Source organism: Arabidopsis thaliana (genome assembly GCF_000001735.4).
Source record: "Arabidopsis thaliana chromosome 1 sequence".
In the NCBI taxonomy this organism is placed as follows: Eukaryota; Viridiplantae; Streptophyta; class Magnoliopsida; order Brassicales; family Brassicaceae; genus Arabidopsis; species Arabidopsis thaliana.
The window spans coordinates 5,454,495-5,473,273 of record NC_003070.9 but is presented as its reverse complement, the minus strand read 5'-3'; the positions used below and the strand labels follow the sequence as shown (position 1 = coordinate 5,473,273).

At 38.2% G+C, this 18,779-nt stretch overlaps 9 protein-coding genes across 14 annotated transcripts; 1 reads left to right on the top strand and 8 right to left on the bottom strand.

Annotated features, from left to right (window-relative positions):
* Nucleotides 1–225: 225 nt before the first annotated feature.
* Nucleotides 226–1,958, bottom strand: AT1G15930 (Ribosomal protein L7Ae/L30e/S12e/Gadd45 family protein). 2 transcript variants are annotated; one of them, NM_179342.3, is made up of 5 exons: nt 1,812–1,958; nt 1,565–1,626; nt 876–1,176; nt 689–754; nt 226–592 (listed from the first exon to the last, which is right to left on the bottom strand). In NM_179342.3, the coding sequence occupies exons 2-5, from the start codon at nt 1,570–1,572 to the stop codon at nt 533–535; spliced, it is 435 nt and encodes a 144-aa protein (NP_849673.1). In that variant the 5' UTR covers nt 1,573–1,626; nt 1,812–1,958; the 3' UTR covers nt 226–532. The 2 variants fall into 2 exon arrangements, with proteins under 2 accessions (NP_849673.1, NP_173045.1); NM_101461.5 differs by having other exon boundaries at nt 260–592; nt 1,565–1,824.
* A 166-nt stretch (nt 1,959–2,124) lies between these two features.
* Nucleotides 2,125–4,019, bottom strand: AT1G15920 (Polynucleotidyl transferase, ribonuclease H-like superfamily protein). 2 transcript variants are annotated; one of them, NM_202109.3, is made up of 2 exons: nt 3,575–4,019; nt 2,125–3,442 (listed from the first exon to the last, which is right to left on the bottom strand). In NM_202109.3, the coding sequence occupies exon 2, from the start codon at nt 3,310–3,312 to the stop codon at nt 2,452–2,454; it is 861 nt and encodes a 286-aa protein (NP_973838.1). In that variant the 5' UTR covers nt 3,313–3,442; nt 3,575–4,019; the 3' UTR covers nt 2,125–2,451. The 2 variants fall into 2 exon arrangements, with proteins under 2 accessions (NP_973838.1, NP_173044.1); NM_101460.3 differs by having other exon boundaries at nt 2,447–3,716.
* A 74-nt stretch (nt 4,020–4,093) lies between these two features.
* Nucleotides 4,094–8,023, bottom strand: FDM1 (XH/XS domain-containing protein). The gene is made up of 7 exons (NM_101459.4): nt 7,807–8,023; nt 6,423–7,337; nt 6,160–6,341; nt 5,957–6,046; nt 5,556–5,843; nt 4,989–5,201; nt 4,094–4,781 (listed from the first exon to the last, which is right to left on the bottom strand). Exons 2-7 carry the CDS (start codon nt 7,321–7,323, stop codon nt 4,551–4,553), a joined length of 1,905 nt encoding a protein of 634 aa, NP_173043.1. The 5' UTR covers nt 7,324–7,337; nt 7,807–8,023; the 3' UTR covers nt 4,094–4,550.
* A 303-nt stretch (nt 8,024–8,326) lies between these two features.
* On the bottom strand, nt 8,327–9,001 carry AT1G15900 (uncharacterized protein). The gene has a single exon (NM_101458.2). The coding sequence runs from the start codon at nt 8,916–8,918 to the stop codon at nt 8,577–8,579; it is 342 nt and encodes a 113-aa protein (NP_173042.1). The 5' UTR covers nt 8,919–9,001; the 3' UTR covers nt 8,327–8,576.
* Nucleotides 9,002–9,032: 31 nt separating this feature from the next.
* AT1G15890 (Disease resistance protein (CC-NBS-LRR class) family) lies at nt 9,033–11,965 on the bottom strand. Of its 2 annotated transcripts, NM_001332190.1 has the most exons (2): nt 11,576–11,959; nt 9,051–11,486 (listed from the first exon to the last, which is right to left on the bottom strand). In NM_001332190.1, exon 2 carries the CDS (start codon nt 11,386–11,388, stop codon nt 9,313–9,315), a length of 2,076 nt encoding a protein of 691 aa, NP_001322964.1. In that variant the 5' UTR covers nt 11,389–11,486; nt 11,576–11,959; the 3' UTR covers nt 9,051–9,312. The 2 variants fall into 2 exon arrangements, with proteins under 2 accessions (NP_173041.1, NP_001322964.1); NM_101457.3 differs by having other exon boundaries at nt 9,033–11,965.
* Nucleotides 11,966–11,976: 11 nt separating this feature from the next.
* Nucleotides 11,977–12,797, bottom strand: AT1G15885 (uncharacterized protein). Its single transcript, NM_001084074.3, has 2 exons — nt 12,584–12,797; nt 11,977–12,304 (listed from the first exon to the last, which is right to left on the bottom strand). The coding sequence occupies exons 1-2, from the start codon at nt 12,722–12,724 to the stop codon at nt 12,179–12,181; spliced, it is 267 nt and encodes an 88-aa protein (NP_001077543.1). The 5' UTR covers nt 12,725–12,797; the 3' UTR covers nt 11,977–12,178.
* A 117-nt stretch (nt 12,798–12,914) lies between these two features.
* GOS11 (golgi snare 11) lies at nt 12,915–14,876 on the top strand. The gene is made up of 5 exons (NM_101456.4): nt 12,915–13,223; nt 13,474–13,713; nt 13,912–14,076; nt 14,207–14,320; nt 14,443–14,876. Exons 1-5 carry the CDS (start codon nt 13,185–13,187, stop codon nt 14,554–14,556), a joined length of 672 nt encoding a protein of 223 aa, NP_563985.1. The 5' UTR covers nt 12,915–13,184; the 3' UTR covers nt 14,557–14,876.
* Nucleotides 14,845–16,190, bottom strand: AT1G15870 (Mitochondrial glycoprotein family protein). Its single transcript, NM_101455.2, has 3 exons — nt 15,879–16,190; nt 15,286–15,608; nt 14,845–15,191 (listed from the first exon to the last, which is right to left on the bottom strand). The coding sequence occupies exons 1-3, from the start codon at nt 16,119–16,121 to the stop codon at nt 15,029–15,031; spliced, it is 729 nt and encodes a 242-aa protein (NP_563984.1). The 5' UTR covers nt 16,122–16,190; the 3' UTR covers nt 14,845–15,028.
* Nucleotides 16,191–16,251: 61 nt separating this feature from the next.
* Nucleotides 16,252–18,508, bottom strand: AT1G15860 (defective in cullin neddylation protein (DUF298)). Of its 3 annotated transcripts, none has more exons than NM_101454.5 (10): nt 18,378–18,508; nt 18,147–18,219; nt 17,761–17,845; nt 17,548–17,622; nt 17,420–17,456; nt 17,227–17,310; nt 17,075–17,135; nt 16,864–16,970; nt 16,705–16,770; nt 16,252–16,628 (listed from the first exon to the last, which is right to left on the bottom strand). In NM_101454.5, the coding sequence occupies exons 2-10, from the start codon at nt 18,217–18,219 to the stop codon at nt 16,533–16,535; spliced, it is 684 nt and encodes a 227-aa protein (NP_563983.4). In that variant the 5' UTR covers nt 18,378–18,508; the 3' UTR covers nt 16,252–16,532. The 3 variants fall into 3 exon arrangements, with proteins under 3 accessions (NP_563983.4, NP_001185006.1, NP_001154344.1); NM_001198077.1 differs by having other exon boundaries at nt 16,837–16,970; nt 18,378–18,489; NM_001160872.2 differs by having other exon boundaries at nt 18,147–18,508.
* Between the last annotated feature and the right edge of the window lie 271 nt (nt 18,509–18,779).

Genomic DNA, 18,779 nt, shown 5'->3' with positions numbered 1-18,779 from the left:
TTCCCGCCTTCTCCCCGAGCTTTTCACTTCAAAAGAAATGAATGAAATTTTCAATGATTTTTGTATTCGTGTAAAACGAAAAAAGTTTTTTTTTAAAAAATTGACGACGATAGAACACAATTCATATGTATACAGACGGACCAAAGCCTTTAACAAAAAAAAAAATGTATACAGACGGAACAAGATGAATAATATGAAATATAAGTGTTTTCGAGGCTGAGTTAAATATCCTGTTATTTGATACGGTAAACAGATTTTAAATGCTTTCACTCTCTCAACTATATTAGTTAAGTAGAAACCATATAGGTTAATAGGAAAAAAAAAATTATGATGAAGAGTAATGAGCCAAATAAATCTCAAGCAAATTTGGCCTTGGAAGAGTAAAGTCTAGATAACAACAAAACTTGATCATGTTCCAAACAAATCTCAAGAGCTGTCCGCTAAATATTAGATAATATATCAAAACCAAGAGAAAACAGCATTGGGGGTGGAAAACATATGAAATCCGAGTTTAGATATGCTTCATGGCATTTTATTGAGAAGCAATATGCTTATTGACGATACTGAGGGCAGTTGTCTCCTCGCCGAAGTCCTGACAAGAAATCACAGAAACGTGTTAAGTAAAAGAACTATGGACCATCATCAATGAATCCTAAAAATTAGATGATTCATCCATGACTTTATATACCTTGACAACAAGACATGAGCATCCAACAACCTTCCTGGCATTACCCTCAGAATCAATCTTGCAGAGCTGCAACAACATCAAAGATTCAATTTGCCATTGATAACCAAACATTCATTTAGGAGGATAAACTGAGCGACAATAAGGTATATATGAAGAGTCAGTATTAAAGAGGAAAACATAGACTTACACCAGCCCATTCGCCAAGGGTCTTGGCACTTGGAACTGTTAGCAACCTGACTTCGTGATCAGCACAGAGAGCCTTCACAAGCTTGACATAATCAGGCTGGTTGCAGTCTTCAGCCAAGACAACGAGTTGAGCCACACGCTTCTCAATAAGCTTAGCACACTCATGGAGACCACGAACAACACCACCATAAGCACGAGCTTTCCTAAGAGTCAACTCCAATGCAGTCATTAAGTCCATGTCCTCTGGGATGGCCGCTGGCTCAGCAACGGGGGGAGGAACAACAACAGGGGCAGCCTCATCACTGAAAAGTCAGGACACAACACATGATATCATATACTTGGATTGTCCACAATAAACATCGAAACATCTAAAGCATGGAACAATTCTGATTTGAAACTTGTCAAGAACCAACTAGACGCGATTAGAAGAATCAGACAAGCTAAACAAACAAAATGATACTCGTACAGCAACTTTCTGATTATTCCGAAGCTTGACTAAGTCCCACAAAACAGAAATCAACAATGTAACAACAGATGCTATTTAATTAAATAGATAAGGCCACCTCAAAATAGAAGAGAGAATTATCGTGGAGTATATGAAAAAGGGATGGATAATCAGAGAAATTAGCTACATGTATTACTGATAACGCAAGATTCACAAATGCAGTTAACAACGAAGGAGAAGCTTACCCTGACATATTGTCTCTTTGAAATGCCTTTTAACGATGGAAAAATACACAAGTCCTTATTATCTGCCAATATAAGTCATGCAAATGAGCTTAGCAAACACCTAAACAATTAATTCTACTAGGGAAAATATAACGAAGCCAAATCGGCGGCGGTAAAACTAAGTTCGACAGTCATATACATAGCCTAAGATAGAATAATGCGAAATCGATAAGATCGTATATATCGTTCAAGGAGCTGAAACACTGACCTCAGAGACGAAGACGGCAGCAGCGGAAAGGATACGAATGAAATTTGGAACAATTTATATGGAGAGTTAAACTAAAACCCTAATTTCAGATTTTAACGGATCGTAGCGGACCAGGGCCACAATTCTGTATTATTTGGGCTTAAATGGGCCTATTAATTGGGCTAGACGACGTTGTGTAAGGACATTATTATTTCGGTGGTTCCCTTCTCTCCCACAATTTTGATAATTGATACGATATTAGACATTGGCAGCAACGTGGATTAGTGGAATCATTGGAAAAGTTGTGGTTGACAAACAAAGGGTGTAAACAACTGAAATTTGTTTGTTATTGTCAATAGTTTTGCGAAATATAAAACGCAATTCCACGAAATGGTATCATCGATAATAAGAAAACTGCAGAATCATTTCACCATAACAATCAAACTCACTAAACCAAATGTTAAATACATGATTTCATTTCTACAATTCTTCTTCACCTAATAAGATCATGGAATAACCTTTTTAGTGACTAAATTCTTGTGCATCATATACGCTCTTAACACCTATTTTGTAATTCCACATAGCCTAAAAGCAGCCTAACCAAAAAGACACCAAAAAACAGTTTTAAATTTTTTCATTTTTTTTATTTTTTTTTTCAATTTTAATTTTTGGATCCAGTGAGCAACCGAGGATTATCTAATCCAAACAAAAAACCAGAATACTTGAGCAAGGAACCAGTGAAGAAGAACTCTTTCATCTTGATGAAAGTACGCAACGTTAACAAGCTATCTGATCCAGCCTGGTGAGAAATCCCAACTCGTTTAACACCAAGTAACTCCGCTATTTTCTCCAGACCTCCATAGAGGTTAGTACAGAATCCCATCAAGTATTTGATATCATACACTACCGGGAAAAACTTCTCCATCTGATCAAAGAAGTCCGATATCTCCTCCGGCAATTCTTTCCCTGACAAGAGTTTCAGCAAGTACCCAAAATCGTATCCGCAATGGAATGTCACCCAATGTATCTTATCGTTTAGCACTACTCCTGAACCCATTAGAAGCTCTGCGAATCTCTTTGCGTCTACACCGCATTCGTTGTTCTTCTCCAAATCGATGGCTGACTTACGGAGGAGTTCGATGGAATCCAAGGCGAACATGTCGGATATGACATTGAATTCTCTGAAATTGAATTGCCAGATGCATTGCTTGTTGGTTCCACAGGTTGGTAAGTTTCCTTTCTCATCTGATAAGGTGAGACCGAGCTGAATCAACTTGAGCATATTCACGTTCGCCTTCAAGGTATCGTAGTTGTATTCGTAGTGTATAGAGTATGGGTTTGGGTTTGGATTCGCCGTTACTGTCTTGCAAACGATTCCTGGGAACTCTGTGTCCATGGCTACGTAAGGGAAATCGTCGATGGATTGTTCAATCAGAGCCATCTCTTGTTCAAGGTTATGGTTCCAGACCTCGCGGATTTCAATCGTGTCGTCTTCTTCTTCTGGATTCGGAGCCTGCGACATTTCTCTGTCGATTTATGATGAATCCGCTTCAAGAACTTGCAAAAAGCATCCGGATGCGAGAGATTGATAGAAAGAAATCGATAAACCTAGAACGGATCTAGAGAAAGATCCGATCCGGTTTCATCAGTATCTGCAAAGCAATTTCAAAATGCCAAGAACAATCAAAATCCCAAAGACAACGAATATATCTAGCAGAAAGATTCAAACGAAACCAAAACAAACAAACACGGAAATGGAGAAACGAGGAGGCGGTGATTCGAACCTGGAAATCAAACGAACAAGGTATAGAAATAGATATTTTCTGGAGAAGGCGGCGATTCTCCAGATTAGGGTTTCAGAGGATGTGGCGGTTATCGAAGAGAATGATGCGAAACTGGGGAGGAGAAGAAGAAGAAGACGAAGAGGAGGCTTTTTAAGGAATTACGGATATTAATATATCAAAATTTTCTCGACTCTGCCGAAAAAAATTATCAATCGATTTTTTTTTGTCCCTCGCTCTCTGTCTCTCTCTATTTCTCCTCTGAATCTATTTATTAGCTCTTCGCCACAAGTTTTCTTGTTTCTGCACCAAAATAAATCCTAAATTGATCGTGTTCTTTCTTTCTTTTTTTATTTCCTTTAGGGTTCTCATTTTTCTTTCCCAAGAAGAAACCTTTTAAAAAAAGATCATTGACTATGTTACTTGCCCAAATAATCTTAACTTGCCAAACCCACAAACTTGTATGATCATCATTTTAATCAAAGCTGATAAAATGATAAATCTTTTTTTTTTTTTACTCAATGATTTTTGGTGGCTATTAACAAAAATATAAAACAAAAAGCATAAACAAAGAGATAACTTAAAGATTCGAATGCTTTTAAATAAAAAGGTTCAACGATAAGTGAAAGAAATTAGTCTCCAATCTCCATACGCATACGAGCATCCTAATTATTTTACATCAATTCTCAGTTACTTATATCACATAAAGCTTAACCATTTATTCTTCCTCTTCTTCCTGCTTCTCCAATCCAGCAACCAAAAGTAGAAGACCATTGGATTCTTCAGTTCAAATCAAAATGGCACAAGAACAAAGCCAGACCAGATCATAATTCAAGTTCTTTAACTGAAGTCAACAAAAGAGATCATGCCTCTGCAGTATTTGTTGACGAGTTTCTACCCTAAACCTTATAAAGACTCTTACACGTTTCTGAGTGTTTATAAGGAGACCTGTGTCAACTGTAGAAGATTTAGCATACCTTCAGGTTCTTTTGCGTTTCAGAATTTTTATGTCGTTCGAAATGAAGGTAATCACTTCCTTCAGAGTGGCTTTTCTTCCTTCTTTGAAGTTCCACAGTTCTGGAGTTGTGTACCGACCACTTGCATTATACTCATTCATCTCCACAAGAGCTGTTTTTACTGCGTTATGCACCTCTTTACCCCACTCTCTTTTAAGCTTCTTCAGCTGCTCATCATCCTCGTCTACCACTTCCTGTAACCATTACCATCTAACACCATTACCGCTAACTCACAAAAACAGTTGTACCAACGTATGGATACAAGTATCAACGTTCACAGAAATCACAGGTTACTCCATATTTAACTAAAACAGTGGCCAAGAAACTTTTCAAAGTCATATTGGCGCCAACCTAAAGCAATGATTCAGTGTGATAAAGACTTGTAAAATGAATGAACCTACCTCTGCTCCATCCCCGGTTCCTTCATGCTTGAATGGTTGCCATGATGGATTCTTAAGGTTCTCCTGCCATGTAGAGCAAAGGGTGGCAGCTTCGACCGCAGCTTCATTTGCAGAATATCTCAGCTTGCAAACATCCAGGAAAGGTTTCTCATCAAGTTCTCCCATCCTTTTTACTCCAATATCGGTCTCGGCACCCAACAATCCTGTCAAACCCTGGATCAAAGAGCAACCTTTTGAGTCTTGTGATGTTTATCAAGTTCTCCCATCAATTAATAACTCACAAGATATAGTGGTAAATATCTGTGATTTTTATCAGAGACCTACAGACGTCATACACCGTAATCTTATCAAATTGAAACTCATATTCAATCCATCCCATCAAACAGGTTTATGTTAAACTTGCAAGTTCAGTTGTCAACTAAAGATAACCAACAAACTAGAGTGTTTGACCATGTCTGAATTATTTTAGATGCGAAAAACGAAAACGATTCTCAGGATCATATTGTTATAATTGCAAAATGCAACTGTATCAGTACCCAAGAACACTAAAGCATTAGAAATCTGTACCGCAATCAATTTTTTCCGCGCTGCTTGTATCTCATCATTGCTTTGGCGTTCTTTTGTCATCAAGACTGAGTTCATACTTTCTAGCCCTTCTAACTCAGCTTTCTTGTCATCCAGCTCATCATTCATCTCTTTCATTTTCTTCTGGACCGCCTCATCATCATCATCCCCCAGATGCTTCATCACTTGTAATTTGCCTTTTAGCTCTTGAATCTCCATTTCCAGTGTCTGTTTGGTGTCTAGCTGCTTCTCAAGCAGAAGGATCTTGTTCAAAGCATCTTCTTTTTGCCTCTGGCAAGGAGAGAGTTTCAAACTCAGACACAAAAAGGTAGGTACGGGTGGTTTCCCTTAATTTGGAATTAACTTGTTAGTCAGTTTAAGTAGTGTGCTATGAAGGAATATACCTGATGTTCTTCTACAAGTCTCAAGACGCTTTCGTCAGCCTTTTTCTGCTCACGTGAGGCTAACTGTAGGGATTTGTTCATAGCATCACTCTGCCAAAGCAAAAAAAAAAACATAAAATGATCATTGGTTCCTCGGAAAAGAGAAATGCATACATATGAACAGACTGATTGTTTCCTATGTATCATACTGAAAACGATATTACCTTTCTCTTGTCTTCATCAAGCTTTTGCCTATCCAGTTCAGTTAGTGCTTCATGTTTTTCCAATTGTTTGGCCCGAGACTCCAAGTCCCGCATCTTACGATCCAGTTCATTGCTTAGCTTCTCTTTATCATATAGGATTTTCTGGATATGGCGAAGTGACATCTGCTGCATCTTCTTTGTTTCTGAGGAGATAAAGTATAAAAAATAGTCAGATACCCTAAATGCTATATGAGTCGGAAACATATCAGTGTGTCAGTAAATACCGTCAGCAAAAGCTTGGTGCAAGTTTTTTTTCTCATCTAGGACCCTTTGCAGTGACATTGCCGTCCTGTTGTAACTGTATTGGACCTTGTTCAGATCTTCGTTTGTCATAGCAATCATATCTGAAAGTTCTTCCAGAACAGTGTTTCTATCCTGCACATTTTTTTGCGAAATATCTGAAACTGTTCTTAGCTGTCCCTCCTTGGAGAGGTACTCACCTATTGGACCTTGAGATTCAAAGTCGTCTGCACGTGCACACCAACCATAGGCCTTTGACTCTGAATCTCCGCTCCTCTCAGTCCACTCCTTTTTGCTGGACCCTTGGGTCTCAAATTCTTTTTCAAGCTCTGTGGCACCAGCAAAGCCACTCCAGTCTCCGTTAAACTTAGCAATAACCCCAACAATCGAATCTTGTTCGACCCAAAAGGCATTCACCTCAATAGGCTTGAATTTGGAAAGGGTCTGCAGCCAATATGCTGAATCAAGTAGAAGTTCCTTGTCATCCGCTTCTTTCAAAGGGTTAACAACAATCCCCATCCATGGCCAGACATAGACGTTATGAGGGTTTGGTTCAGTCTCGTCTAACTGAGGAGGAACAACTGGAGGGCGTGGAACAGGTTCTGCATAACCAGCAAGCTCATTCTCTAAAAACATAGCTAAAGCAAGATGATTAGCCTTCTGTAAAGCACTTCTGGTGGCAGAACCTTTGGAAACCCCAGTAGCATGTGCATACAACTCCTTGTACTTGTAATCTTGCTTCTTCTTGCCTGCACAAAACGGGCATCTGAGCTGTCCATTCACCTTCACCTTGTAAGTCCCGTCGCGTAAAAGGCGGTAGGGTGTTTCAGAATAGTCCTCAATCTCTGACTCGCTGATCTCAGCCTCTTCATCAGAAATGCTCATCCTACCTGCTTTACCTGGAGAAAAGAATGATAACAAATGAAAAATAGCAACCAAGAGGATGATGCATTCACCAAACAAGCTAAATAGAATCTCTAAGAAATCGAAAAACTTTTTAGAGTTAAAATGAGTCTGTCACATCAGATAGTTCATGCAGCAAAGTTTAAAGCCCAAAAGAGACTCAATTTCTAGCAAACTGAGTCGATAGTATGGAAATCTTCAGAGCAAGAGAAACCCTAGGGAAGAACTTAAGGAAAAAATAAACTAGAGAAAGCAAAAGAGACGAAATTGATACAGCATTTACAAAACTCAGCTAAGAGATTCACGCATGTCGCATGCATGATAAGGAACATAGAGAAATCCAAAATATTTTCTTAAAGAAGAAGTGAGTAAAGGCATTGAAGCACGAAATGCCCAGAGAATAGAGAAAATCATTACTAGGGATTTCAATGAGAAAACAGAGAATAGAAGAAATCTGGAGCTTACGTTAGAGAGGGAAGGAAAGGGAAGACGGCGATGACCCAACGCTTGATGAAGAGTGGAGTATAGAGAGACAGTGAGGAGGATCCGAAGAAAATTTCTATGCCAATAAAACAAGAGTTAGGGAATAAAAAAAGCAATAAAGATGAAGAGGACTTGGAAATTGGAATTAATTTAAGAACAAAAAAAAAATGAATTAGGATTCAGAAAAAATAAATGCGCCAATAGAAGGAGAGTTAGGAAAAAGCAATATTAAAGATAACGACTAAAAACACATTGATGAAAGAAAAAGAAAAAGAAAAAAAATCATGTTTGACTCATGTTTGACCAAAATTCATTTTGGTCTTGGTCTTGGACATCATAATCTTTTCAATTTTGTTGGTTTTCAAATTTTGATGTGATGTTTCAAGCAGGCCAAATGTTTCTCTCCTTGATCTTCACAATGAATGAGCAAATGGCGAAAACGAATATTTGATATTGAGCCTAAACACTGAACTAATTCAAAATTTCAGATTTCATGAATCATATACTTTAGCAGCAATAATCTGAGTACAGTTTTATTCAAAACTGATTTACTTGAATCAACAATACTCTCATAAACTGTTTGTTGCATGTTTTCATTTCAACAAGTAAAATCAAAGGAGACTGATTACCAAAATTTTGTGATGATCAAACTTTTGATAAAAATTGCGAGATTATCCGTGGATACAACACTGACAAGCTTCAACGGAATATTTTCTACTGTGAATCGAATCGGCAGCAATAAGAAAGAAGATTCAAATCGGAAGGATGGGTCGGGTACGTGATCTTCGAGATTTCCAGAGGAGGAGAACCAAAGCAGCTATCACAACTCCAATGGCGTCCGCGACGGCGTCTCTAACGGAAGCACCTGCGGAAGGGAAGATACCAATTTGATCGGCAGCTTCTTTAGCCGCACCGGCGGCGAGTGAGAAAGCAGATCCGATCCAGATGGAGTGACGGCGTAGAAAGGAGTAGCGGGAGAAAGAGGCGAGAGTAGAGAAGATAAGAGAGATTGAGAAGCAGAATATTACATGGTATAGTTTGTCTCGAGCTAGCCAAGGATCTTCTCCATCGCCGCCATGAAATTGCGTCTCCATCTAGTGTTCTTACTGGAAGGCTAAAAACGGTTTTCCGCGTTACAAAGATTAGGAAACCTTTTAAAGTAATAAACTCAGAGAGATTAGAGTAAAGAGAGAATGATAACGCACTTGGAATTTTTTGAACTTATTAGACAAAAACAAAATACAAGTGAAAACTGAAAAAGGAAATAGTCTTTCAAAACTTTGAAAACAAGTTAATCGGGAACAAAAGCAGTGCACAAACAGAAACCAAATCAAGAAGTGAAAGGATATAGTCAAACAGAGAGTGTCAAATCAAGCAAGAATGAGGGAGATAGAAAAGCAGTACATCTGCGATCTGCGATAGCTTCATTCTCCAAAACTAGTACATAAGCCAGAAACCATCAGCTAGCACCGGAGCACCGTCCTCCCATTATTCATTGGCATGTCGCGGAAACTCAGTGGCAGCTTCCGGTAGCTTAAGGCAGCTTCGTACATCAAATTGTCTCAGGTTTGGAAGAGCCGGGGGATTCCAGCAGATTCTCTTTAACTCATCCAAACCCCTTACTTCAAGGAATTCCAGCTTCCCAAACGGAACAACGATATTTGGATGCACATTGGTAATACTCATTCCTTTCTCCTTGTTTATTATCTCTTCTATGGTTAATGACAGCGTCACAGATAGACGCCTGAGGTTTTGAGCAAACAACAGCCATGTTAAATCCCTTGGACCTTCCAAATTGAATATTTCAACAACAGAGAGGTGCTTAAAGCCAGGAGAACTTGTACATTTAAGCTCCCCTCTTCCTTTTCTTTCCCAATCTATCTTTATCTCTGAGATTTTGGAGCCCACGATTTCAAGGTGTTGAAGACCACCCAGAGCTACCGTGTTCAATATTATAACCGGTGCTGACATATTTCTGAGACATAAAGCTTGAATACTACTCACCAATCGGTCCACTCCTTGTATACTTTCCAAAATCAAGGCGTCCTTTATAGTTGCTGTTAAAACCTTCAAGTGCTCCAAGAGTAGTAACTCTTCCATTAAACTGCCATCAATACAAACACGAGAAGAAAACAATTTCAACACTTGCAGGTTTGGTAGGCTTGTAGCTATCCCAACAATACTTTCAAGTTCATCAGTAAACTCCAGATTCAAATGGATTAATTTCTTCAACTCCTTAAAACTAACTGGCAACCATTTTATCCCTGTTGTTGATAAGTTGATATATTGCAAGGAACCTAACTTAGAAATTGCTTCCGGCAAGCTAGAGAGACTCGAGTTCCTCGAAAGATCCAAGACCACGAGTGCTGGCATAAACCTAAAAAAGTCACATGATATATGCACCAACTTGTTATTCTGGAGTAATAGAGTTGAGAGGTTGGGAGAGTTGGAACTAGAAGATATATTTGCAATCTGATTGCACATCAAAGACATCCTTCTCAAACTTTCCCAATTGATGTCCTTTGGTATATGGCATAACTGCACACCGGGTTTCACACAAAGTGTTTCTTTCTGTTTTCCAAAGTTCGACGCTATCCAAAGAGCCATCTCGCGTATGACATCATGCATTTTCACTTTTGTTGTTAGTTCACCATCCATCAATAGATGTGCACGAACTAACGAGCCAATTATGTCATGACCTTTGTTGTTAGCTCCATCTTCATCTTCATTCCCATCTATAAATCCTTCACACATCCAATATTCTATCAACTCTTCCTTTCTTACTTCATAATCTTCCGGAAACAGGGAACAATAAAGGAAGCACAATTTGACTTTTTCATCTTTTAAATCATCATAACTGAACTTCAAAACAGGAAGAATTTTTTCTTCCATACTTGGGAACTCGTGGCTAGACGAGTTCAGAACATGAATCACATGCTGCCATTCCTGAACAGTCTCTCTAGATGCCATAGCTTTGCCAATGACACTGAGTGCAAGTGGCAAGCCACAACATTTTTCTGCTACTTTTCTTGCAAGTGTGGGAATATCCTCATGGCTCTGTAATGGGATTGGTCCAACTTTCTTTTGGAACAGTTCCCAGGCTTCATCCGGTGGCAAACAATCAACTTTCATCTCACCATCAACTTCCATATCTCTGCAAACATCTTTAGAACGAGTGGTGAAAACTATTTTGGATCCATTTTCTCGCGTTAGAGGTGGAACTCCAATCTTTTCTAAATCTACTTCGCTCCATAGATCATCCAATAACAGCACAAATTTCTTTACGTTGAGGATGTTGCATATGTAAGAGGCTTTCTCCTTTTCTGTAACTTGTTTCCATCCCCTGTGAAGACCTAGTCTTCCTAAAATCTGTTCTTGAATGCCTTCATTTTGCAAATCTTTAGAAACCACAACCCATATAACAAGATCAAATCCATTCATCCCTTCAAGGAATTTGTTGTTAATAGAAGCTAAGAGCGTGGTTTTACCTACTCCCCCCATACCATAAAGACCCAAAGTTCTTCGTTCATCTTTCATGAGGCTGTTCCATGCCCTTCCGACCATTGCATCCAACCCAACTGTGGTTTGGATATGCTTCTTCTCCACCTTAGGCGCAGGAATTTTCTCTGCCACCACTTCAAAAACTCCTTTAGCTAGAAGTCCTTCCACGTGTTTCAACTTTTTCAGTACATTTATTCCGTAATTGCGGCCAGATATGAAATTCTTAGAACAATATCCACAGAGACATAACCTTTCAGTTTGAATTGATTTAGCTTTCAGCAGATCATTGACTTGAGAACAAACATCTTTAACCCTTGAAAGCCAACCTTGAACTTGAGCAAGCCGTTGCAAACCTTTGTCTTCTTCTATGACAACTCTTCTTAACAGATCATCTCTTCTCTCCTCGAGCTCTTGCATAGTATTCTGCAGAGCCTCGAGATTAGCCTCCATCTTGAGAATGTAATTCCGATCACCAAATAAGCAGCCACAAGCATGATTCAACGTTTGATCACAAGATATTTCTAGTGCTACACAGTTTCCCATCTTACTCAAACTTTCAAATATCAAGACGATGCAGGAAACAACACAAGATAAGGAGCACTGAATGGAGAAGAGGAAAAAGAGTACAATCGTGCCCTCCTGATATTGATTAGAAAATTTAAAAGTCAGACTGCAAGTTCTAATATCTTATTGAAAGTGGCAGCTTCAACGAAAAGTCAAGATGCGTGTTCAGATATCCACAAAATGACATTGACCATCAAACATTAAGAAACTATAAGATAAAGTTTTCTATCCACAAAATGATATTGACCATAAAAAAATATGAAGAGCACAACTATCTTTCAACTTTCAACTAATGTAACACTCTGCTACTGTAATTGTTGCCGTAATTACTCAATTCAAGCTCATCCCTTTCTTCCTCTTCTTCAGTATCATCTCCGATATGTTCGTCAATTGTCCCTCCGCCATAAAAAATCTCCTACTTTCACCAAAAAAAATAGACCTTATTTCTCTTTGGAAAAAGTTCGTAATTCATTAAAGAGCAAACACGAAGAACTAAAGCCATTAACAACTCGAAAAATTGCATAATTTTCCCGAGCACCAACAAGTGAAAACACGATGAAATAGTAATCCACAGATTGAGTTGAGATTGATCAAAAGCAATTCGAGGAATTTCTGAAGAAGCAAACAGAAGGAAACCGAACGAGATCGAAGCAGTGAAGCAAAAGCGTAGTCAAAGCGAAAGAGAATTAGTTACCGGCGGAAGAACAAATTTGAAAGCGACGACGGGCGGCAATCGCTTGAATTGATTGTGAGGGAGTGAGACTTGAGAGTGGAAGTATATCCGAATGGAGCAGTTTGATGAGAGAACCCGGTAAGCTTCTAGGACTCGAGCCATCGAGCCGGGTCTATTTTTACTGGAGAACGATGTCGTTTATGTTAAGGTTTACTATTATCCACGTATCGCTTGCAAGTTTGACTAAATGTGTAGGTCAACTTATATATAAACTTACTGTAGGGTGGAAAACACTGGATTATACCCGCCGAATCTCAGGTCATCGAATTAATTAATTTGTGATTACGCAAAACTGAAAAGCAATTTTCCGTTGAAGGGGTACGCAGAAATTCTGTCTGCGTCTCCGAACCAACTCTATCCTTCTCTCAATCCGATCCGTTCCGTTCACTACTTGTCTCAATTTCGAACCAATTGGATCGCATCTTTTAGGGGCTCAAACCTTTGGTGACGAGGACGAGGAAGAAGATTGTCGCATCTGATTTATATCGGAAAAAGGTCTCTTGCCGGAAAGGACACGATCCGCTTTCATAAAGGAGAGATTTTGACAGATTCAGTAGACGCCATGGATGTGCCTAGCTCTTGGGATGCTTTACGGAAACAGGTATTTTTCTTTTTATAAAATTATTGTGTCGTTTGATTCGAAGCTACTAGGTAATTGTGTTGGGGAAGCTGGTAGTGTCTGAAAATCTGTCTTGAATTTCGAATATTTGAGGTCTGAATTGATATCAATCTTCTGGGTTCGATTCGAATTGGGGAATTTATTGGTTTTGTTGGCTAATTCTCAATGATTTATCTTTTTACTGGATCCAATTGATATTTGAATAAGCTTTGTGTTGTATTGAATCCCACAGGCTAGAAAGATTGAAGCTCAGCTTGACGAGCAGATGCATTCATATCGTAGACTTGTTTCCACAAAGGCTTTATCAAAATCAGATGGTAATGAGAGTGATCTTGAAGCTGGGATTGACTTACTTCTTAGGCAACTGCAACAAGTTAATGCTCAGATGCAAGCATGGGTATCTTCTGGTGGGTCAGAAATGGTCTCCCATACTTTAACTCGACATCAAGAGATCCTTCAAGATCTGACACAGGTACTGTTCCTTTCCTGACTCATACCATTTGAATATTTGCCTTATTCTATAGCTTGTGTTGATTATATACTGATTAGTAATGAAATGAGTGTTATCTTTTTAACCATCTGTTCACACTCTGCTCTTGGACTAGTTTATGACTCAACCTTCGTTGTAAATCAGTCTTGTTCCTGTATGTATGACTCATTCAAAATGCAGGAGTTTTATCGACACCGCTCCAGTCTTAGAGCAAAACAAGAGCATGCTTCACTTCTTGAGGACTTTAGAGAATTTGATCGGACTAGATTAGATTTAGAAGATGGATATGGGTCTGAACAAGCCCTGATCAAGGAACATATGGGAATCAACCGCAATACAGCTCAGGTATATAAACTCTCCTTTGCGATTAACCTTTGTTAGACTCTACAGCTGTAGCGTACAATAGGCCTGGCTTTCTCAAGTTAATCGAACACGTCATGACTTATGTGAGCTGACTATTATATAAACGGTGCAGATGGACGGTGTCATTTCACAAGCTCAGGCAACACTCGGTACGCTTGTGTTTCAACGTTCAACTTTTGGAGGCATCAACTCAAAGCTTAGCAATGTCGCCAGCCGTCTACCTACGGTACGAAGAGCTTTCCTAGTCTTATTTACACACTCTTTTGCTCGTTGCTTTCTTTATGTTCGGTTATGGCCTGTGTTTATCCTATATCTCACCCTGCAATTGGATGGTTAAAACCACTGCAGGTGAACACTATTCTGGCAGCGATAAAGAGGAAAAAGTCGATGGATACAATCATTCTTTCACTCGTTGCGGCTGTATGCACATTTCTCATATTCATTTACTGGATAACCAAGTAGAATTTGCCCATTTCTTTCGTTTCATCTTTATGTTGGGCCACGTCTGGTTTTCCCATGATGTCAATTTGTTCTGCAATTATCGGTGTTCTAGTAAAGAATCTAAAGATCAAAAACATAAATATTGTGTACAGAAAATTTCATCCCTGTCTTTGCAGTCTAGACGAGCTTGTTAAATGTTGAGTTATTTTGGAGATGCCACACATACAGTACAACCATCTGTTTCTCTCATCTTGTAACTTTTTATTTGTGGGAGTATGTTGCTGCATTGAAAAGGGTACATGGCGCCTACATGCAATACGGCTTTAATATAATCATTATCATATATATGCTCGCAACTAATCCATATTAGATTTAAATGTCACATTACCTCTGGAAACTAAGAACCATGCCAATAAAAGTCCATCTAAGCCATATAATCATATATCCAAGGGAACATTCATTGGCTGCTTAAGAATGTGGTCGGCAGAAGATTTTATTTTTGCTCAACATAAGATTTAACAGTCTCCATCCATCTAATATACTCAGCTTTATCTTTGTTCTTCATGTACTGATGCAAGAACTCAGCAAGATCATCACTTATACCTCTTTCCTCCAAAAATCGATAAACCGAGTCTTGAAGTTCATCTTCCATTTCCCTGTAAAATTGAACAAAAGACAGTTTAGTTCCATCGTATCAGAAACAAAAAGAAAATGTTTATGTTTAAAAAAGAAGTGATCAAATCACAGTACTGGAATTCAGGTCCAATATAGGCATTTGGTGAGTTCTGGCTGCTTTTACGAACAAAGAACTTGGTGATCTGTATGGTATCAGGCCAAGCAGAACACATGATCTCTAAGGTCTCACCATCACCCTTAGAGATGTTGACAATGAAAGTAATATGAAGCTGAACATCTTCAGGGTCGCTGGTAGTAGATTTTGATGATGGAACTGATCCATCAAACATGGTTGCTTCAATCTTAATATCTTCCTTCTCCCCAAATTTTCTTCTCAAGCTAATCCACTGCTCCCCCGGACGCTCATCCACCGTGAATGGACCAAAACTCTCTTCAGGCTGAAATTTTGTGTACAAACAATTGCTCAGCTCAGCTCAGGCAGTGAATCAACCAATCAGACAAACTAAAGTTTCTTTCTTCCATTATGAATTCAACATTGATGATTCTCAAAACAAAAACTCAATTTAGTGAGGAACAAACATAATTCCGGATCATCAATTTGCGTATGAGATGATTCAATCCTAGATTCCAGTTTCGAAAGATGTCGACTTTTTGTAGTATCAGATTACCAAATGCTTAACAATTACAAATTGAAAGTTTCAGAATACCTGAAGAATAGGCGAGTGATCAAGCTCGGACTGAATCTCCAAACGAATTAATCTGAGAATGTTACCCTCGAAAGCTGTTCTCCGCATTTCTGAAACGTAACTCCCCGAGCTGAGAAACTTGCGGCTGCTTAAGAAAATATAGCTTTGATTTGACTGAACACATATTCTAGGGTTTCTGTACGCAATCGAAGTCGATGAACTAAATATGAAACTTCTTCTCAGACATCTGAGGAGGCGAGCCATTGACAGAGAGACGAAGAACACGGGAGCAGTCGCAAAGATGAGCCTTTTCTTAGGGTTTAAGAGATGGAGAATTCGTTTTTGAGGTTTTAGGATTGTTTAGTAATGGTGTAAGCTGATCTACACCGTCCATTTCAGAATGAATCTGATGGTTATAAATTTGGTAACAACGTGTTTACAAGCTAATTCGAAATCATTGGTTACTACTAACAGAACTTGATGTAATAAATCAAACATTATGTGTTCCCTCTATTGAAGTTAATCACATGTAACAAGAATCATATAATGTGTCTTTTTTTAATGTTTGAAAGATGAAAACTGAAGTAAAAATGTGCTGAATCTGTTTGATGAGAGAGCCCACTGATCATCCTGCAGAGATTTGAAGCTTCGACTTGAGGGGACTCAGAAATGATTTCAGGCTTGTTTTTCTTGAATCCACTCAACAAAATTGTCAAGAATCAATGGCCATGCAAGCTCTGGATTATAGTCCCCCATGTCCGGGAAACTTATCTGTAAATATTACAAACAATCAGAGTTAGTTGATGAAACTGCCAAGCTGGGGAACTATAAGAATTAGGAAACATACCTCGTTACAGAACCGGTAAAGTCCCATCCATTGGTCCATGTTTATCACTTTGTAGTCGTTTTGGATCTGTGCCAAACAAATATAACCAATGTGAGATGACAACATTGCGTGAAAACATTCTGGAAATTATACAATGTGAGACTTTTGAGTGATCCAAACCTTTAAATACTCAACAAAGTAGTCAACTTGGGCTCGAAATGTAGATCCCATGACGATCTCTAGGAGTTGACATATAGTCTCTATGTCTATGCTCTTCTGTTTTTCCTCTGCATTGAACAATAAAACATAGGTCACATACACATGAAAGGTAGAAAAGAGAAACAACAGCAATATATATATCCTCATGCAGAAGCAGAAATTTTAATATTACCTGTTAAACAATAACAGAAGGCATAAGCATAGAAATCTGCAAAATTTGATGGCCTCCTGACCTTCAAGAGACAGAAATAAGAATGATTCAGTCTAAACTGATACTCAGAAGATGTCAATCAAAATGAAAATATAAAGGATAAGAGTTTGAACCTCTTTCTCAAGCTCCGGAAGGGCTTTCTTCAACTTATTGATCGTATCAGCTCTTAAAGCCTTGAGGCCTCTTCTCCACTCCTCCTACAGATGGACAGTGAGTTAAGATCAAAAACACAAATCACAAACTTAATTCAAGTATCAAAAAAAAAAGGATCACTAGCTCTTATGGCTGCTTCAAATTTTTCCTTACATGTGTAAAGTAACCTTGTTTCTCAGCTTTCATCTTCCTGCGATAGCGACAATTTAAAAGTTAAAAGGATATGTAACTCTGGTAAAGAAGGAAGAAAAACATTAATAAAAGTGTTGATGGATAATTACCAAGCAAGCATCAAGATTCTGATATCAGTATGTGACACTTCCAAATTGGAGCATAGTTCCTCTATTCCTTCAGGACTGTTGAAGTAGTAGTAGTTATACCAAAGTATTAGTACCAAAAGTAACTCATAGAATCGTAACTTATGACATGAAAACAATGATATTGATTTTGCATGAAAAGAAAAATTGATTCATCGTGCATCAACAGATACTTACTCAATCAGGCTGGAAGATTTATTGGCATACTGATTAAATAAGTGATCAATTCGATCCATCTCTTTATTCGAGGCCTTGCTCGAAGCTGAACCAAAACAAAAAACAAAAGTCAAAACATAGTAGAAACGTTGATACAATGCTACGGCGATAGTGATCACAAAGAATATTGCAGAAGAAGTCAATTCTACTGATTTTGAAAGCTTTCTCATAAAAATTGATGAATATACAATAATTCGTTCATCAACCCCAAAACCCATCAAAGGGTACTGAGATTTCAATCCAATCGCAGAAAATTTTACAGAATCCGAAGCAAGAACAAAGAGTTCAACTATTGAGCAGATAATTACATAAACCCTAGACGGAATTGATTGAATTGGGAAAAAAACCTGAGCGAAAGAGATCCGTGGTGACTGATTCAGTTGATTGACCTGATTTCTTCTTTGATGAAGAGCGACGCATCTATACGGAATTTGATTAGAATCGCAGAGAAGAATTAGAGAAAACGAGTTTTTGGAAAAGAAAGACAAATCTTATTATATAAGCAACAGAGAAGAAAAAAAAAAAGAGAGAGTAAAATTAACAGAAACTCAGAAAAGGAAAGAGAAGAGAAGAGGTACCACGAAAGATAGAAACAGACGAGAGAGTCGAGAGAGAGCTTCTAGATGGGGAAATAATCTGAAAGGCGAAGCCACCTGATTGGAAGATATACGATTGATTTCTTTCTTATATGATGATTCTTCTCGATAACACCCTTTTTATATGTCTATGTATTTTTTATCTCATCTACATACATACACATGTAAGTATTTTACTCAATTTCCTCTTCTTTTTTTACAGCTTTGTTTTTTACTTTTCTTTTAGTTTCCCACTTGATTCATTTATTTTGTTAAACAAAAAAAGCAATTAAAGATGTATTAAAAGAAATTTTCCATACTAAATATTAAGTTATCAATCATCAAGTTGTTTATATTTCATCATATCTTTTTATATTTATGATATGTTTAATTTTTGTAAATTGC

What these genes read in the sequence shown, in the direction of transcription:
- AT1G15930 (NM_179342.3), bottom strand. An exon ending in CCCTTGGCGAATGGGCTGGT is followed by an intron (nt 755 to 875) that starts GTAAGTCTATGT and finishes ATGTTGTTGCAG; the next exon opens with CTCTGCAAGATTGATTCTGA. An exon ending in GCTCATGTCTTGTTGTCAAG is followed by an intron (nt 593 to 688) that starts GTATATAAAGTC and finishes ATTTCTTGTCAG; the next exon opens with GACTTCGGCGAGGAGACAAC.
- AT1G15920 (NM_202109.3), bottom strand. Translation starts at nt 3,312, where the DNA reads ATGTCGCAGGCTCCGAATCCAGAAGAAGAAGACGACACGATTGAAATC.
- FDM1 (NM_101459.4), bottom strand. Translation starts at nt 7,323, where the DNA reads ATGAGCATTTCTGATGAAGAGGCTGAGATCAGCGAGTCAGAGATTGAG. An exon ending in GCACCAAGCTTTTGCTGACG is followed by an intron (nt 6,342 to 6,422) that starts GTATTTACTGAC and finishes TTATCTCCTCAG; the next exon opens with AAACAAAGAAGATGCAGCAG. An exon ending in TTGATGAAGACAAGAGAAAG is followed by an intron (nt 6,047 to 6,159) that starts GTAATATCGTTT and finishes TTGCTTTGGCAG; the next exon opens with AGTGATGCTATGAACAAATC.
- AT1G15900 (NM_101458.2), bottom strand. Translation starts at nt 8,918, where the DNA reads ATGGAGACGCAATTTCATGGCGGCGATGGAGAAGATCCTTGGCTAGCT.
- AT1G15890 (NM_101457.3), bottom strand. Translation starts at nt 11,868, where the DNA reads ATGGGAAACTGTGTAGCACTAGAAATATCTTGTGATCAAACGTTGAAT.
- AT1G15885 (NM_001084074.3), bottom strand. Translation starts at nt 12,724, where the DNA reads ATGGCTCGAGTCCTAGAAGCTTACCGGGTTCTCTCATCAAACTGCTCC. An exon ending in TCAAATTTGTTCTTCCGCCG is followed by an intron (nt 12,305 to 12,583) that starts GTAACTAATTCT and finishes TGGTGAAAGTAG; the next exon opens with GAGATTTTTTATGGCGGAGG.
- GOS11 (NM_101456.4), top strand. Translation starts at nt 13,185, where the DNA reads ATGGATGTGCCTAGCTCTTGGGATGCTTTACGGAAACAG. An exon ending in TCCTTCAAGATCTGACACAG is followed by an intron (nt 13,714 to 13,911) that starts GTACTGTTCCTT and finishes TTCAAAATGCAG; the next exon opens with GAGTTTTATCGACACCGCTC. An exon ending in TCAACCGCAATACAGCTCAG is followed by an intron (nt 14,077 to 14,206) that starts GTATATAAACTC and finishes TAAACGGTGCAG; the next exon opens with ATGGACGGTGTCATTTCACA.
- AT1G15870 (NM_101455.2), bottom strand. Translation starts at nt 16,121, where the DNA reads ATGGCTCGCCTCCTCAGATGTCTGAGAAGAAGTTTCATATTTAGTTCA. An exon ending in ATCACTCGCCTATTCTTCAG is followed by an intron (nt 15,609 to 15,878) that starts GTATTCTGAAAC and finishes ACAAAATTTCAG; the next exon opens with CCTGAAGAGAGTTTTGGTCC. An exon ending in TATATTGGACCTGAATTCCA is followed by an intron (nt 15,192 to 15,285) that starts GTACTGTGATTT and finishes TCAATTTTACAG; the next exon opens with GGAAATGGAAGATGAACTTC.
- AT1G15860 (NM_001198077.1), bottom strand. Translation starts at nt 18,219, where the DNA reads ATGCGTCGCTCTTCATCAAAGAAGAAATCAGGTCAATCAACTGAATCA. An exon ending in AACAAGGTTACTTTACACAT is followed by an intron (nt 17,311 to 17,419) that starts GTAAGGAAAAAT and finishes GTCCATCTGTAG; the next exon opens with GAGGAGTGGAGAAGAGGCCT. An exon ending in TCACTCAAAAGTCTCACATT is followed by an intron (nt 16,771 to 16,836) that starts GTATAATTTCCA and finishes TGTTTGGCACAG; the next exon opens with ATCCAAAACGACTACAAAGT.